The sequence below is a fragment of the Coregonus clupeaformis genome, chromosome 11 (genome assembly GCF_020615455.1).
Source record: "Coregonus clupeaformis isolate EN_2021a chromosome 11, ASM2061545v1, whole genome shotgun sequence".
Lineage (NCBI taxonomy): Eukaryota > Metazoa > Chordata > Actinopteri > Salmoniformes > Salmonidae > Coregonus > Coregonus clupeaformis.
This window is the reverse complement of record NC_059202.1, coordinates 23,302,705-23,321,603: the sequence shown is the minus strand read 5'-3', so window position 1 is coordinate 23,321,603 and position 18,899 is coordinate 23,302,705. Positions and strand designations below refer to the sequence as shown.

Below are 18,899 nucleotides of genomic sequence, written 5' to 3'. Positions count from 1 at the left end.
TGAGCTGAAATAAAAGATCCCAGAAATGTTTCATACACACAAAAAGCTTATTTCTCTCCAATTTTGTGCACAAATTTGTTTACTTCACTGTTAGTGAGCATTTCTCCTTTGCCAAGATAATCCATTCACATGACAGGTGTGGCATATCAAGAAGCTGATTAAACAGCATGATCATTACACAGGTGCACCTTGTGCTGGGGACAATAAAAGGCCACTCTAAAATGTGCAGGTTTGTCAAACAACACAATGCCACAGATGTCTCAAGTTTTGAGGGAGCGTGCAATTGGCATGCAGACTTCAGGAATGGCCACTAGAGCTGTTGCTAGATAATTTAATGTTAATTTCTCTACCGTAAGCCACCTCCAACGTCATTTTAGAGAATTTGGCAGTACGTCCAACCGGCCTCACAACCATGCCAGCCCAGGACTTCCACATCCGGCTTCTTCACCTGCGGGATTGTCTGAGAGCGGACAGCTGATGAAACTGAGGAGTATTTCTGTCTGTAATAAAGCCCTTTTGTGGGGAAAAACTCAATCTGATTGGCTGGGCCTGGCTCCACAGTGGGTGGGCCTGCCTCCCAAGTGGGTGGGCCTATGCCCTCCCAGGCCCACACATGGCTGCTCCCCTGCCCAGTCATGTGAAATCCATAGATTAAGGCCTAATTTATTTATTTAAGTTGAATGATTTCCTTATATGAACTGTAACTCAGTAAAATCCTTGAAATTGTTGCATGTTGCGTTTGTATTTTTGTTCAGTATATTACTGGGGGTGAAGGCATGCATCCTTGATTCCTTTCCTTAGGTGAGTCTCGTATTCCATAGCTTTCCTCCTCAAGATCGGTCTGTCCACCTGGACCATCCTTCTGCTCTCTGATTGGTCTGTGTCCATCACGCTCACCGGTCCCTTCTTTGATTGGTCAATTGGTCCTCCCTCTCGTCTCTGTATGGGGTCAGCTAATCCTCTCTGGTTTAATAATGACAAAGCATTGTGCCTGCCAACTCCTACCAGAGTTCTTATCATAAAGTGGACCTACTGTTGGCTTAGACTGGTGACATGGTTTCACTGATGTATATGATTGGTCATTAGGATTCCATTGAACTGTCTGATTGGCTCTTCAGCCTCACCACTTAGCCTATAGCAGACGTCAGTCACAACACAGGCAGAGATGCCCTTAGAGACCACAACATCATAATGGAAGTAAGAGTGTCCCTTTAAGCCTGTGGGCCAACCATCTGGTACAGTACAATATTATGAATGGAGCCTATAGACACTACTGTTGTTTACTCTCCAATCTTTTTGTGTGAATATTTATTTTCTCTACCAGTTATAGAAATATACTAAGTTCAGAGCATCGGCTGCTATCACAGTGAGTTTGGGGGGAACATGAAGTGTTGCAGGGTTTAGTAGTAGTCTTCATAGTTCTTGGGGTTGAGGCAGTAGAGAATGGCCCCTCCGAAGGAGAAGATGGTGGCTCCCCAGGCGAGGCCGTAGCCCCAGTTAAACTCGTGGTATATCCTCAAGCTGACCGTCTCAATGAACTTAATGGGGTAGAGGACCAGACTGCAGACCTGAAGCACCACTGTTACAGAGTGAAGCAGAGAAAATAAATGAGGAACATGAAATGACAAGATAATAGAAAAATGAATATTCTCTAGTTATAACAGAACTGAGTGTGTGTGTGTGTTGTGTGTGTGTGTCTCTGTCTGCTTGAACACGTGTGTGTGCTATACTGTACCTGCAGCGAACAGCATGACAGCGACGGGTCTGTAGCAGTGGCTCCTGGAGCCGACACACACTGACACCAGGGCCACCAGGAAGGAGAACAGGATGAGGGCTGCACCACCCAACAACAGGACCAGCGTGGCAATCTGCCAGTCTATGAGAGAGAGAGAGAGAGGGGGGCACAGAGAGAGAGGGAGAAAGCGAGAGGGGGAAGAGAGAGTGAGGGGGGGGAGAAGGGTAGAAAACCCTGCTCAGTTATGTGTTATGTATCTGTAATGAACACACTCTAGCACCTCTATTTGAAAGCAAGAGGGGGGGGGCTTGGTCAAAGTAAGTCTGAACGCACTCCAGCACCTCCCTATTCTATTGACTGGTGAGAGAGAAAGGGAGAGGGAGAGAGAGAGAGGAGGGGGTGATCATGGTCTGTAACATAGCAATGCTAAGTCTCACAGACATGCCCAAGTACACAGCCACAGTGAAAAATGACACAGCCACCGACATGAAAGTCATACAGATGAAAAATGACATTCCACACACATCATCTGGTAACAGAAGGCTTCTTATTCCTCATGGGCATGGGAAGAGTATTCTCAGGATCTGACAGAGGTTTGCCAGGAAAATCTTTTCATGGGGGTTATTAGCCTAGTGATCCATGTCAACAGCGTGGTGTATGGTCCAAGAATGTTAACCCTGCACTAAAATCACATCTGTACCCAACACAGCAATGGACGAAAACTAACTCTCTCTCTCTCAATTCAATTTAAGGGCTTTATTGGCATGGGAAACATATGTTTACATTGCCAAAGCAAGTGGAATAGATAAATCAAAAGTGAAATCAACAATAGAAAATTAACAGTAAACATTACACTCAGAAAAGTTCCAAAAGAATAAAAGACATTTCAAATGTCATAGTATGTCTATATACAGTGTTATAATGATGTGCAAATAGTTACAAAAAGGAAAATTAATAAACATAAATATAGGTTGTATTTACAATGGTGTTTGTTCTTCACTGGTTGCCCTTTTCTTGTGGCAAAAGGTCACACATCTTGCTGCTGTGATTGCACACTGTGGTATTTCACCCAATAGATATGGGCAATGGTATCTAGATGGAATTGGTATTTGTGATCCTTTTTTGGAACACCATAATTTTTCTCTTATTGAGATTGACTGTCAGGGCCCAGGTCTGACAGAATATCTAGGTGCTGCTGTAGGCCCTCCTGGTTGGGGACAGAAGCACCAGATCATCAGCAAACAGTAGAAATTAATTGTATTTCTTCCCCCCCCCCCCCTCCTCCTCCTCCTCCTCCTCCTCCTCCTCCCCCCCTCCTCCGGGTGACTGGATAATAGATGTCCCTCCTGCCTGCCCAATGCCAAGTCAGCAGCAGTCTCAGCGTTTCAAGTAGTACTCCAAAACACTCATCTAAAGTGGAGACTAGAAATAGCACTCTATCCTCGCTAGAATGCTAACCGGGATAGGAGAGGGGGGGCTAGAGACACACAGGGGGCTGGGGGAGAAACTTCTAGACTACTATATCCAGCCACTTCATGTATGGATGTAGTAGAATTTAATGGGCAGTATGTTGCAGACAAAGCTGAGATAGAATGTGCTCCTATGGGTTAAGTTTCCCCGAGGTACAGATCTAGAATCAGCTTCCCTCTCCCAATCCTAACCTTAACCATTAGTGGGGCAACTTCACCCTCCACCATAGAATATTTACAAGCTTTAGTCTTAGCGGCGGCAGGCAGCCTAGTGGATAAGAGCATTGGGGTCAGTAACTGAAAGGTTGCAGGTTTTCAAGTCCCTGAGCCGACTAGATGAAAAATCTGTTGATGTGCCCTTGAGCAAGGCACTTAACTCTAATTGCTCCTGTAAGTCTCTCTGGTTAAGAGTGCCTGCTAAGTGACTAAATGTAAATCTAGTCTCGCATAGCTAGCTGCTAGACACTTTTATCTAACTGGCTGTATGGGGAGGTGTACTGGCTTCTAGTCACGTCCACTGTATGGACTGCTGAGTGATAGAGATGTTTTATTGTTAGGAGTAACAGTCTAGACTTGTTAATCAACAATCTGTGGGCTGGGTGGGGTTATGGTATATGTAAACAGACAAGGGATGTTATGATGAGGTTGATTGCCATTATGCCTTTTGTAAGGTAAAGTAAATACTTGGTTTTTAATTATAAAAGGTGTGTGTGTGCGTGTGTGTTAAAAAAAAGCTTGAATAGTTGTACATATTAATGAAAAAGGCCAATTTAAAATGTATAATATTCATTACAATCACAGCTAAGTGGCTAAAAACTTCATGGAAAACCCTTTCCCTCTATGGCAAGGCAGACGGAATGATCAAACCATTTCCCTCTATGGCAAGGCAGACGGAATGATCAAACCCTTTCCCTCTATGGCAAGGCAGACGGAATGATCAAACCCTTTCCCTCTATGGCAAGGCAGACGGAATGATCAAACCATTCGACAATGAGGGAAAGTGACAGTGTGTAAGCTGCTTAAACTACAGTTCCCACTCTTGTCGGGGGGAACTTCATTCCACAGGCCGAGCTGCTCGAACATAAACAAACATTCCCTTTTTGGACCAAATATTGCTTCTACGATTTAGAGTTTTAAATGGTCCTGTCATCACAGGAAGCCTCTCATTTGCAGCAACCTCATTGGCTGCCACTCCAACCGTGGGAGCTTCACTAACTTCTGTTTGTCTGTATCTACACTGAACAAAAATATAAACGCAACATGCAACAAGTTCAAAGATTTTACTGAATTACAGTTCATATGAGGAAATCCGCCAATTGAAATAAATTCATTGGGCCCTAATCTATGAATTTCACATGACTGGAAATACATATATGCATCTGTTGGTCACAGATACCTTTTTAAAAAAGGTAGGGGTGTGGATCAGAAAACCAGTCAGTATCTGCTGTGACCACAATTTGCCTCATGCAGCGCGACACATCGCCTTCACATAAAGTTGATCAGGATGTTTATTGTGGCCTGTGGAATGTTTTCCCACTCCTCTTTAATGGCTGTGAGAAGTTGCTGGATATTGTCAGGAACTGGAACACGCTGGTGTACACGTCGATCCAGAGCATCCCAAACATGCTCAATGGGTGACATGTCTGGTGAGTATGCAGGCCATGGAAGAACTGGGACATTTTCAGCTTCCAGGAACTGTGTACAGATCCTTGCGACATGGTGCTGTGCATTATCATGCTGAAACATGAGGTGATGGCGGCAGATGAATGGCATGACAATGGGCCTCAGGATCTCGTCACGGTATCTCTGTGCATTCAAATTGCCATCAATAAAATGCAATTGTGTTCGTTGTCTGTAGATTATGCCTGCCCATATCATAACCCCACCGCCACCATGGGGCACTCTGTTCACAACGTTGACATCAGCAAACCGTTCGCCCACACAACGCCATACAAGTTGTCTGCCATCTGCCTGGTACAGTTGAAACTGGGATTCATCCGTGAAGAGCACACTTCTCCAGCGAGCCAGTGGCCATCGAAGGTGAGCATTTGCCCACTGAAGTCAGTTTCAACGCCGAACTGCAGCCAGGTCAAGACACTGGTGAGGACGACGAGCACGCAGATGAGCTTCCTTGAGAATGTTTCTGACAATTTGTGCAGAAGTTTCATCAGCTGTCCGGGTGGCTGGTCTCAGACAATCCCGCAGGTGAAGAAGCTGGATGTGGAGGTCCTGGGCTGGCGTGGTTACACATGGTCTGCAGTTGTGAGGCTGGTTGCACTTACTGCCAAATTCTCTAAAACAACATTGGAGGCGGCTTATGGTAGAGAAATGAACATTCAATTATCTGGCAACAGCTCTGGTGGACATTCCTGTTGTCGGCATGCCAATTGCACGCTCCCTCAAAGCTGTGTTGTGTAACAAAACTGCACATTTTTAGAGTGGCCTTTTATTGTCCCCAGCACAAGGTGTACCTGTGTAATGATCATGCTGTTTAATCAGCTTCTTGATATGCCACACCTGTCAGGTGGATGGATTATCTTGGCAAAGGTGAAATGCTCATTAACAGGGATGTAAACATATTTGAGAGAAATAAGCTTTTTGTGCGTATGAAAAACAATTCTGGGTTCTTTTATTTCAGCTCATGAAAATGGGACCAACACTTTATATGTTGCGTTTATATTTTTCTTCAGTGTAATTCAAAAGATTGTCTATCAGATTTTGGAACCAGTCCTATTTGATAAATTCTGATAGGGTTTTTCTATTGGATTCTTGTATTGGCATCCTAATATATTGGATTCTAATATATTTTTTTTGTATTGGATTCTAATCTGATTTTTTTTATTGGAATCCTATAGTATTTTTTGACTAGGGCTGAAATTGCAGGAGCTACTGCAGTTGTTATCAGTCTGACTCAGTTGTGTAACAGCAGGATACAGAAACTCATCTCAGCAGCTCAGACATTTGGAACAGACCCACATACTGCATGAGAGAGAAATACAGCCAGGAATCTCAGCGCTAGCAGGACAGGAAGCACTAACTATTAATATAGGACTGCGTCCCAAATGACACCCTATTCCTTATGTAGTGCGCTACTTTTAAGCTCTGGTCAAAAACAGTGCACTATATAGGGAATAGGGTGCTATTTGGGATGCAACCTAGGTTCTGTATGATGACAGATGGAAATGGAGCTTTGCGAGATCCAATCTGATCGTTAATTACATCTCCCTGTGTGCATTTCAGGAGCCGCCACCGCTGTTAATGGAAAATCTGGATTGGCCTTCAGGGCCACTCTTGGCATGAGACAATAGGGGGATTACCTGTGTCAGATCAGAACCTGGAGAGTATGGAGAGTTTCTTCACCTCTGACTGAACTGAGATCAGCGCTAATAATGTTGAGTAGTACCTGCTAAGTGTAGTCACACACTCGCTCCACATTCGTTTCTCCCCTCTCACTGGTCTGGCATCAGCGCAAAATGTCTCACACAGACGCTCCACATTCCTGAGACTGTGTGTGTGTGTGTGTGTGTGTGTGTGTGTGTGTGTGTCATGAGATAGAGAGGGTTATAAAGAGAGAGAATTTGTGTGTGCAAGTGTGTGATTGATTGTAATATCCAAATATCACCCATTTCCATGTCTTCTGCATTAAAGTGATGCTCCAGAGGTTTTGTATCATTTCAGCCAGTAGTTTTGAAAGTAGTGCTCACGAGCCAAAACGGCTCCCTGAAAATGTTGCATAATTGTGTACTATGTCATCTATTTTATATATGTTGCAAATTCCAATTCGTACAATATGTTACAAATTTGTAAGTGCTTAAGTTCCTGGACATCTATGCATGCACGTCAACCCTGCAGAGCTCCTTATTGAGTGTACCAACCTGCTTGTAGGACATGAATACAGTCGTGGTCAAAAGTTTTGAGAAGTCTGCTGCCTCAGTTTTTATGATGGCAATTTGCATATACTCCAGAATGTTATGAAGAGTGATCAGATGAATTGCAATTAATTGCAAAGTCCCTCTTTGCTATGACAATGAACTTAATCCCAAAAAAACATTTCCACTGCATTTCAGCCCTGCCACAAAAGGACCAGCTGACATCATGTCAGTGATTCTCTCGTTAACACAGGTGAGAGTGTTGACGAGGACAAGGCTGGAGATCACTCTGTCATGCTGATTGAGTTAGAATAAGAGACTGGAAGCTTTAAAAGGAGGGTGGTGCTTGAAATCATTGTTCTTCCTCTGTTAACCATGGTTACCTGCAAGGAAACACGTGCCGTCATCATTGCTTTGCACAAAAACGGCTTCACAGGCAAGGATATTACTGCTAGTAAGAATGCACCTAAATCAACCATTTATCGGATCATCAACAACTTCAAGGAGAGAGGTTCAATTGTTGTGAAGAAGGCTTCAGGGTGCCCAAGAAAGTCCAGCAAGCGCCAGGACCGTCTCCTAAAGTTGATTCAGCTACGGGATCGGGGCACCACCAGTGCAGAGCTTGCTCAGGAATGGCAGCAGGCAGGTGTGAGTGCATTTGCACGCACAGTGAGGCGAATACTTTTGGAGGATGGCCTGGTGTCAAGAAGGGCACTGAGGAAGCCACTTCTCTCCAGGAAAAACATCAGGGACAGACTGATATTCTGCAAAAGGTACAGGGATTGGACTGCTGAGGACTGGGGTAAGGTCATTTTCTCTGATGAATCCCTTTTCCGATTGTTTGGGGCATCCGGAAAACACCTTTTCCGGAGAAGACAAGGTGAGCGCTACCATCAGTCCTGTGTCATGCCAACAGTAAAGCATCCTGAGACCATTCATGTGTGGGGTTGCTTCTCAGTCAAGGGAGTGGGCTCACTCACAATTTTGCCTAAGAACACAGCCATGAATAAAGAATGGTACCAACACATCCTCAGAGAGCAACTTCTCCCAACCATCCAAGAACAGTTTGGTGACGAACAATGCTTTTTCCAGCACGATGGAGCACCTTGCCATTAAGCAAAAGTGACAACTAAGTGGCTTGAGGAACAAAACATCAAAATTTTGGGTCCATGGCCAGGAAACTCCCCAGACCTTAATCCCATTGAGAACTTGTGGTCAATCCTCAAGAGGCGGGTGGACAAACAAAAACCCACAAATTCTGACAAACTCCAAGCATTGATTATGCAAGAATGGACTGCCATCAGTCAGGATGTGGCCCAGAAGTTCAGGCTCCGTCGTAGCCGGCCGTGACCGGGAGACCCATGGGCCAGCGCACAATTGGCCCAGCGTCGTCCAGGGTAGGGGAGGGAATGGCCGGCAGGGATGTAGCTCAGTTGGTAGAGCATGGCGTTTGCAACGCCAGGGTTGTGGGTTCGATTCCCACGCGGGGCCAGTATGAAAACAATTAATAATAATGTATGCACTCACTGTAAGTCGTTCTGGATAAGAGCGTCTGCTAAATGACTAAAATGTAAATGTAAGTTAATTGACAGCATGCCAGGGCGGATTGCAGAAGTCTTGAAAAAGAAGGGTCAACACTGCAAATATTGACTCTTTGCATAAACTTAATGTAATTGTCAATAAAAGCCTTTGACACTTATGGAATGCTTGTAATTATACTTCAGTATACCATAGTAACACCTGACACAAATACCTAAAAACACTGAAGCAGCAAACTTTGTGAAGAGCAATACTTGTGTCATTCTCAAAACTTTTGACCATGACTGTACACATACACATCTACGCACAACAACTCAGCAGAACGTGTTATTGAGTGCAACAACCGGGTAAATACAATACTAACACAATTTGCTTAATGCCCTGGGCAGGACACTGAGGAAATGTAGATATTGGGGGGAGAAACTGACTGATTACTGTGAGTCAAATTGATCCCTAAGTCTAATGCAAGGCCAAACTGAGGAAATGGGCAGTTTGCTGTGTGCAGTTACTGTGGTATGCTGGCTGCTGGTGACACAGAGACGCCATGTCTTTATAAGGAACCAAGCTGCACTGTCTCAGAGTGACAGGAGAGAGAAGGGGTGCCAAAATGACCCCTCAGTTAGGATACTCATCACAGAAACAAAACAGTGTATTCAGACAAACAAAAACACTTATTCACTGACTGCACAACACATGGGAGACAACTATCTGCAGCCAACAAACGAGATATAAAAAGACACATTGAATACATAAGGTGGAGTAATCAAAATACAGCTTGTTTTGACAAAAGCTTCCATGCTGGATGGAAAAGAAGGGGGAAAAACAGCATTTCTAGAATGCGCCACTTGTTTCCCTGGTTACTAATCTCTCAGCATTTGGATCTCTGGGGAGTTCTCTTCTCAAAGTTGCCCTCGCTCGTTGGCCTGCAGAGGAACCCCAACAAAGGTTCATTTTGTCGGCAACAAAAGCCCAATAAACCCCAACTGGACAGAATTCCGACATTATTTAGTGGTGGATTGGGCGAATAGAAAAGAGGGTAACTAAATAAACTTTTATATGCTCATATAATGTCTGATTAATTATATTATAAAGTAGTCATTTTAGTTTGAAATCTACTATTTTAAACTTTGAAAAGCCAGCTTTAGAGCATGCATCATACATTTGATAACAGACTGGATGGGAAAAATCTATATTGAGAGAATTATGCTCTTGCTATCCCTACCTTTTAGCTCCAACATAAATTATTACTGAGCAGAGATTTAAAAAATAAATGAATAAAACATTTAAAAAACAGTGATTGACCAGTAGACTCAGCAGCAGGCGCCTCTTTGTCATCTCTGAATTCATATGTATCTCAATGGATGTATAGCATATCATTGTGGACATTGAAACTCAACAACAAAAAATCTCCCAAATGTCCCCAAAATAGAACCCTATCACTTTTTACCTATACATAAACACAGTATAGATGCATATGGGCATTTTAAACAGTCATAATAGTGATATGTGTATTGACTTTAATGAGGAAGGTCTCTCTCACCAGTCTCGAGCGTTGTGTTGCACTGCCATGTGTCCGAGTTAACAGGCTTCCAGCAGGACTCCCACAGAGACAGGTAGTACTGGTTATACGCCGTTACCCACGCGGGGCTCAACACGGCCCCAACATCCAGGCAGAGCGCAAGGGAGACGCACACCAAACCCACCAACTTCAGCGGCGTCAACGCCGAAACGCGCACCTCCTCCGTTCCACTCACGGATGAAGCCATGGATGTCGTATTGGGTTTGTGATGGTAAACAAAAGTATCTTTCTCCGAGGACCGTGGGCTGGCGGTTGGGTCTCAAACCAAGAATTTCGGGATTTTCCTCTGCTGTGAGTGGAGGGTGGGCAGCCTCTGCGCGTCAGGGACGCTGCTGCAGCTACGGTACGGCTACTGCTGCGAGTCTTCCGACCGCACTGCACATTGATGTAATATCACAGAGCGGCACCTGCAGGGTCCTAGTGCCTAGGTCTCCCACTGGATTTCTATCAGTCTCTTTCCAGAGGTAGGGCCTCTATATATTACTTTGAAAGGCAATTTATTCCAAAGTTGCACATTTGATTTAAAGTGCAATTATTCAATCAACATGGGGGTTTTCTGACGAGTGCAATTATTTCATATGATTCATCGTTAATTTAACTCCCATCATGTTTAGACCTATAGGCGATGTGTTGTGTCAATTTCAAATTACAGTCATGTACTGGAGTTTGATTAGACACTGTGAATTTGATATTTTCTGACAAGTAAAAAATTAAATAAAATAAAAAAAGAATAGGCTTTTCCTAACCTTGTAAGCTGAAAGACTCGTCACACTGGGCACAGCGGCCTGGTTCTATGAGGAGGCCAAAGGGGGTTTAGCCCCTTCAGTTTTAGTGTTATGTCCCTATATAAAAATAGCAAAAAAGTTACAATGATTGAGTGACAGGTTGGCGCAAAACAAATCTGTATCTCCGTTGCAATGTGTCAGCACAATGGAGAGGGCACGCCGAGGTGTGTTTAGGGGGGCTATTGAAAGCCACTGGGCGGTTAGGTATGACTCCTTTGGGTTTCCATAATAAGAGGCGGGGAAACCGCACATGTTCCTGCAACACAGAAGTAGGATTCGGGGCTACTGGGTTGCTGAAGGTGGTGACGGACCCCGGCTTTAAGTTTACAGCAACCATGGTGCTCAGAATCCTCAGTCGTCTCGATCCTCGAAACAAATGACTCCAGGCAAAAGCAACGGATCTTTCCACTGGAGTCAAAGTGGTCCGCAGTGCGTTGGAGAGCGTCGAGAAGCTGTGGTGCGACAGCGAGTTCGAAGCCATTTGGGCACAGTGCAGTGCCAGTGGCACTGACGCACCATCAGCAGCTCCAAGCAAACGAGGACGTTATGTAAGTACAGACCTTCAGCAATACGTGGTGGACAATACAGTAGGCCAGCAGGAAAGAGGAGAAGAGACTGAATGTAAAATACTGTTCTTCAGCACGTTGGATGCTGTCATTGGTGAAATGTGAAAACGATTCAGTGAATGCAACAGCCAACTGGTGGAGGCCCTTTGTGCCCTTGACTCAAAGAGCCATGAATTTCTAGATGTGAAAAAGGTGAAACCACTGCTGGATCTAAGTAAAACAGATTTGGTGGAAGCTGAGTTTTTGCAGACTGAAATCACCCGCTCTGGCTCCAATGAGGACAAATGGACCCCACTTGATATCCTGCAACGATTCTCTGGGCCTCTCTCCGCTATGCCGACCATGCTTACTGTACTGAAACATGGACTGACTTTTGGGGCACCCACAGCTACATGCGAGAACTCATTCTCCACTTTGACCAACGTGTTCAGTCAGCACACCCGAGGAAAGCTCAACTAATCCAACTGGCATTTGAAGGGGATCTTACAAGAAAATTTAGGGGAGAATGGAATGATCGATTACTCAGGAAGTTCCACAGAGCATCTTTTGAAAAGGGAATATTGAAACAATCTGGACTTGGTACCGCTGTTTTGTTCTGTTCGCATTCATTTTGCATTTGCAGTTGTGCCAGTATTCTAAGCCAAACTGCTATTCAGTATATTTTTTTGCATGCATGAATAACTAGGCTACTACTTTCAGCATTTAGCTTGCATTATTTTGGTAAGACAGTTATGTGTACGGCTACATTCACATAGGCTGTTTGTAATCGGTGAATTACCCTATCTATCTTGTAGCCTATATTAATTACCAAAACGGCCTAGCTGTAGGGAGCTGTCCATTGTGCTGATACAGAGCAGAAGAGATAGGCTACAGATTTCAAAAGCACTCAATGATCTCGGAGTCTCAGCATTTGAACCTTATGTTTATTGTGTTTATAGCGTGATATAAGCAGAATTCAATAAAATTCCAATGCAAGAACCCCCCAAAATGTTGCCCCCTTGTGTGATGAGTGATTTAGAAGGAGTCAGGCGCAGGAGGGTAAATCACAGAATTACAGGATTTATTCAGCAAACACAAATTTACGCAGTAAAGCGTCAACACACTCCAGTGCACTAAACAGGCGCACTGGAAACTACAAGGCACACATGGAATTATCCCGGCGATACAAAATACTAGGAGCTCCACCAAGCTTCACTAATCTCACAATAAACAATCACACACAAAGACAAGGGGGCAGAGTGAACACTTATACAGGTACTGATGAGGGGATATGTACCAGGTGTTTGTAATGAACAAGACAAAACAAATGATGAGATGAGGAGCGGCAGTGGCTAGAAGGCCAGTGACGACGAACGCTGAAGCTTGCCCAAACAAGGAAAGGTGGCAGCTTCGGAGGAAGTCGTGACATTACCCCCCCTTGACGTTCAGCTCCAGCAGCGCGCTGACACCGGCCTCAGGAACGGCCAGGAAGACGCGGAGCAGGGCGAGCCAGATGGCGACGGTGGAAATCCCGCAACAGGGAGGGATCGAGGATATCCCTCACCGGAACCCAGCACCGCTCCTCGTCCTCGTACCCCTCCCACTCCACGAGGTACTGAAGGCCCCCCACCCGATGCCTCGAATCCAGGATGGAACGGACGGAGTACACCGGGGCCCCCTCGATGTCCAGAGGGGGTGGAGGAACCTCCCGCACCTCAGACTCCTGGAGCGGACCAGTCACCACCGGCCTGAGGAGAGACACATGGAATGAGGGGTTAATACAGTAATCTGGAGGGAGTAATAACCTATATGTAACCTCGTTTATCCTCCTCAGGACTTTGAACGGCCCCACAAACCGCGGACTCAGCTTCCGGCAGGGCAGGTGGAGGGGCAGATTCCGGGTCGAGAGCCAGACCCGATCACCCGGTACCAAGAACGGGGCCTCACTACGGTGGCGGTCAGCGTTGGCCTTCTGGCGGCGTACGGCGCGCTGGAGGTGGATGTGAGCAGCGTTCCACGTCTCCTCCGCGCGCCGTAACCAGTCATCCACCGCAGGAGCTTCGGTCTGGCTCTGATGCCACAGTGCCAGAACCGGCTGATAACCTAAAACACATTGAAAGGGTGATAGGTTAGTGGAGGAGTGGCAGAGATAGTTCTGGGCATATTCTGCCCATGGCAAGAACACCGACCACTCCCCCGACTGGTCCTGGCAGTAGGGCCGCAGGAACCTACCCACATCCTGATTCACCCATTTCACCTGCCCATTACTCTCTGGGTGAAACCCAGAGGTCAGGCTGACCGAGACCCCCAGACGTTCCATGAACGCCTTCCAGACCCTGGATGTAAACTGGGGACCCCGGTCAGACACTATGTCCTCTGGCACCCCGTAGTGCCGGAAGACGTGAGTAAACAGGGCCTCCGCAGTCTACAGGGCTGTGGGGAGACCGGGCAGAGGAAGGAGGCGACAGGCTTTTGAAAAGCGGTCCACAACGACCAGGATGGTGGTGTTACCCTGAGAGAGGGGAAGAGCAGTGAGAAAGTCAATACACAGGTGAACCCATTGGCCGTTGTGGAACTGGTAAGGGCTGTAACTTACCCGCTGGGAGGTGCCTAGGTGCCTTACTGTCGGCGCACACCGAGCAGGAGGAGACATACACCCTCATGTCCTTAGCCAAGGTAGGCCACCAGTACTTTCTGGTCAGGCAGCGAACTGTACGACCAATACCTGGGTGACCAGAGGAGGGGGACGTGTGTGCCCAATAGATCAGATGGTCACTGACAAGAGACGGCACGTACTGCAGCCAGCTGGACACTGAGGTGGAGATGGCTCTGTGCGTAACGCCCACTCTATGTCCGCGTCCATCGCCCACATTACCGGCGCCACAATGCAGGAGGCCGGGAGTATGGGGGTGTTGTCTATGGGCCTCTCCTCTGTGTCGTACAGTCGTGACAGTGCGTCTGCCTTCACGTTTTTCGTACCCGGGATGTAAGATAGTGTAAAATCAAACCGGGTGAAGAATAGGACCCAACTGGCCTGGCCAGGGTTCAGCCTCCTCGCTGCCCGGATGTACTCCAGGTTACGGTGGTCCGTCCAGACGAGGAAAAGGTGTTTCGCCCCCTCGAGCCAGTGACTCCACACGGTCAGGGCTCGGACAACAGCCAACAGCTCCCGATCACCAACGTCGTAGTTCTGCTCCGCCGGGCTCAGCTTCTTGGAGAAGAAGGCACAACTTGGGTGGCGTGCCCGAGCGTTGAGATAGGACAGCGCCTATCCCTACCTCGGACGCATCCACCTTCACTACGAACGGTAGTGATGGATCGGGATGGGCCAGTACCGGGGCTGAGGTGAACAGAACCCTCAGGTTACTGAAGGCCCTGTCAGCCTCAGCAGACCAGCGGAGCCGGGACGGCCCAACCTTTCAACAGAGATGTGATGGGAGCTGCGACCTTGCCAAAGCCCCGGATAAACCTCTGATAGTAGTTGGCAAAGCCAATAAAGTACTGCACCTCCTTTACCGTGGTTGGAGTCAGCCAATAATGCATGGCTGAAATGCGATCTCCCTCCATCTCCACAGGTGGTAATGCAGTATCAGAGGAAAGAGACGGACTGTTGGAAAAACAGACACTTTTCTGCCTTGGCATAAAGGTCATGTTCCAACAGTCGGGCCAGCACTTTGCGAACCAGGGACACCAGAATGTCATCGATGTAGACCACTACACCGCGACCAAGCATGTCCCGAAAACACCTCGTTCACAAAGGACTGGAAGACTGATGGAGCATTCATCAAACCGTAAGGCATCACCAGGTATTCGTAATGCCCCGTGGTTGTGCTGAATGCTGTCTTCCACTCGTCCCCCTCTCGGACACGCACCAGATTGTACGCACTCCAGGAGATCTAATTTTGTGAAGAAGAGCGCCCCATGCATTGACTCGATCACAGATGGAATGAGGGTTTATTCCGCAAACACAAAGTTACTCAGTAAAGCGTCAACACACTCCAGTGCGCAAAACAGGCGCACTGGAAACTACAAGGCACACAGGAAATTATCCCGGCGATACAAAATACTAGGAGCTCCACCAAGCTTCACTAACCTCACAATAAACAATCACACACAAAGACAAGGGGGCAGAGGGAACACTTATACAGGTACTGATGAGGGGATATGAACCAGGTGTGTGTAATAAACAAGACAAAACAAATGGAATGATAAATAATAAATAAAATGCCATTTAGCAGACGCTTTTATCCAAAGTGACTTACAGTCATGCGTGCATACATTTTTGTGTATGGGTGGTCCTGGGGATCGAACCCACTACCCTGGCGTTACAAGCGCCGTGCTCTACCAGCTGAGCTACAGAGGACCAGAGGAGTGGTAGTGTGGGCGATGGACGCGGACATAGAGCGGCAGTGGCTAGAAGGCCGGTGACGACGAACGCCGAAGCCTGCCCGAACAAGGAGTGGTGGCAGCTTCGGAGGAAGTCGTGACACCTTGCCGATTTCAACTGCCCCCTTAGTCACTTTATCCTGACGCCGGGTATGGGACACAGATGTCAGTTTAATGTCTATTTTTGATTTACATATAGTTGAGTTGTCAACTAACATGAATTCAATGTGAAATCAACAAAATAATTCACCATGACATCAAATAAAATAAAAACTTTTGGTCACATACACGTGTTTAGCAGATGTTATTGTGGGTGTAGCGAAATGCTTGTGCTTCTAGCTCCGACAGTGCAGTAATATCTAACAAGTAATATCTAACAATTTCACAACAGATACCCACTACACACAAATCTTTTTCTTTATTTTTTATATTTCCTACATTGTAAAATAAAAGTGAAGACATCAAAACTATGAAATAACACATGTAGTGACCAAAAAAGTGTTAAACAAATCAACATATATTTTATATTTGAGATTCTTCAAATAGCCACCCTTTAGCCTTGATGACAGCTTTGCAAACGTTTGGCATTCTTTCAACCAGCTTCATGAGGTAGTCACCTGGAATGCATTTCAACAGGTGTGCCTTGTTAAAAGTTAATTTGTGGAATTCTTTCCTTAATGCATTTGAGCCAATCAGTTGTGTTGTGACAAGGTAGGGGGGATATACAGAAGATAGCCCTATTTGATTAAAGACCAAGTCCATATTATGGCAAGAACAGCTCAAATAAGCAAAGAGAAACGACAGTCCATCATTGCTTTAAGACATGAAGGTCAGTCAATACGGAACATTTCAAGAACATTGAAAGTTTCTTCAAGCACAGTCGCAAAAACCATCAAGCGCTATGATGAAACTGGCTCTCATGAGGACCACCACAGGAATGGAAGCCTCAGAAATGGCATCCCAAATAAATGCTTCACACAGTTCAAGTAACAGACACATCTCAACATCAACTGTTCAGAGGGGAATGTGTGAATCAGGCCTTCATGGTCGAATTGCTGCAAAGAAACCACTACTAAAGGACACCAATAAGAAGAAGAGACCTGCTTGGGCCAAGAAACACGAGCAATGGACATTAGACCGGTGGAAATTTGTCCTTTGGTGTGGAGTCCAAATTGGAGATTTTTGGTTCCAACCGCCATGTCTTTGTGAGACGCGGTGTGGGTGAACGGATGATCTCCGCATGTGTAATTCCCACCATAAAGCATGGAGGAGGAGGTGTTATGGTGTGGGGGTGCTTTGCTGGTGACACTGTCTGTGATTTATTTAGAATTCAAGGCACACTTAACCAGCATGGCTACCACAGCATTCTGGAGCGATACGCCATCACATCTGGTTTGGGTTTAGTGGGACTATCATTTGTTTTTCAACAGGACAATGACCCAACACACCTCCAGGCTGTGTAAGGGCTATTTGACCATGAAGGAGAGTGATGGAGTGCTGCATCAGATGACCTGGCCTCCACAATCCCCCGACCTTAACCCAATTGAGATGGTTTGGGACGGCAGAGTGAAGAAAAAGCAGCCAAAAAGTGCTCAGCATATGTGGGAACTCCTTCAAGACTGTTGGAAAAGCATTTCAGGTGAAGCTGGTTGAGAGAATGCCAAGAGTGTGCAAAGCTGTCATCAAGGCAAAGGGTGGCTATTTGAAGAATCTCAAATATAAAATATATTTTGATTTGTTTAATACTTTTTTGGTTACTACATGATTCCATATGTGTTATTTCATAGTGTTGATGTCTTCAGTATTATTCTACAGAAAAACCCTTGATTGAGTAGGTGTGTCCAAACTTTTGACTGGTACTGTACATATATGGACGAGCGATGGCAGAGTGGCATGGACTAAGATACAGTAGAATAGTATAGAATACAGTATATACATATGAGATGAGTAATGCAAGATATGTAAACATTATTAAAGTAGCTAGTGTTCCATTTCTTAAAGTGGCCAGTGATTTCTAGTCTATGTCTATAGGCAGCAGCCTCTAATGTGCTAGTGATGGCTGTTTAATAGTCTGATGGCCTTGAGATATAATCTGTTTTTCAGTCTCTTGGTCCCAGCTTTGATGCACCTGTACTGACCTCGCCTTCTGGATGATAGCGGGGTGAACAGGCAGTGCTTCGGGTGGTTGACGTCCTGGATGATCTTTTTGGCCTTCCTATGACATCGGGTGCTGTAGGTGTCCTGGAGGGCGGGTAGTTTGCCCCCGGTAATGCGTTGTGCAGACCGCACCACCCTCTGGAGAGCCTTGCAGTTGCGGGTGGTGCAGTTGCCGTACCAGGCGGTGATACAGCCCAATTCTAATGCCTAGGGGTATTATTTTTATGTAAACAAAATGTTCCAACCAAGACAACAGAAGTGGAGGGTTGACCCGACGACAAAGAGGATTCTATATCTCTCTATATTTTGGTCATTGCAGATAATGTTTTGATGTGATTTTTTAAATGAGTGTGCTTGAGTGTATGTTCTTGCTTGAATTAATGCCTGTGTGTGTGTGTGTGTGTGTGTGTGTGTGTGTGTGTGTGTGTGTGTGTGTGTGTGTGTGTGTGTAAGTGTGTGTGTGTGTGTGTGTGTGTTCTTTTGGTTTTACTATCCTTGTGGAGACCAGAAGTCCTCACAAGGATAGTAAAACAAGGAAAAGTGGGAACATTTCGCTGGTCCCCACAAGGAAAAATGCTATTTTAGGCTTAGGTTTAGGGTTACAATTAGGGTTAGGGGTTAAGGTTAGGGGTTAGGGTTAGGAGTTAGGGTTAGGGGTAGGGGTTAAGGTTAGGAGTTAGGGTTAGGGTTAGGAGTTAGGTTTAGGGTTAGGGTTAGGAGTTAGGGTTAAGGTTAGGGGTTAGGGTTAGTGTGTGATGATCCACTCAGTGCCTTGCTATTCCCGTGAGAATCCTGATTACAATCTGTATTCATCAGTGATGATGTAAAAATATTT

The 18,899-nt window shown here is 45.8% G+C and overlaps 1 protein-coding gene across 1 annotated transcript; it reads right to left on the bottom strand.

Moving 5' to 3' along the window:
- Window positions 1–1,293: 1,293 nt before the first annotated feature.
- LOC121576552 (transmembrane protein 47) lies at window positions 1,294–10,553 on the bottom strand. The gene is made up of 3 exons (XM_041889785.2): window positions 10,153–10,553; window positions 1,736–1,876; window positions 1,294–1,579 (listed from the first exon to the last, which is right to left on the bottom strand). The coding sequence occupies exons 1-3, from the start codon at window positions 10,376–10,378 to the stop codon at window positions 1,401–1,403; spliced, it is 546 nt and encodes a 181-aa protein (XP_041745719.1). The 5' UTR covers window positions 10,379–10,553; the 3' UTR covers window positions 1,294–1,400.
- Between the last annotated feature and the right edge of the window lie 8,346 nt (window positions 10,554–18,899).

What these genes read in the sequence shown, in the direction of transcription:
- LOC121576552 (XM_041889785.2), bottom strand. Translation starts at nt 10,378, where the DNA reads ATGGCTTCATCCGTGAGTGGAACGGAGGAGGTGCGCGTTTCGGCGTTG. An exon ending in CAACACAACGCTCGAGACTG is followed by an intron (nt 1,877 to 10,152) that starts GTGAGAGAGACC and finishes TCTCTCTCATAG; the next exon opens with ACTGGCAGATTGCCACGCTG. An exon ending in TGTCATGCTGTTCGCTGCAG is followed by an intron (nt 1,580 to 1,735) that starts GTACAGTATAGC and finishes ACTCTGTAACAG; the next exon opens with TGGTGCTTCAGGTCTGCAGT.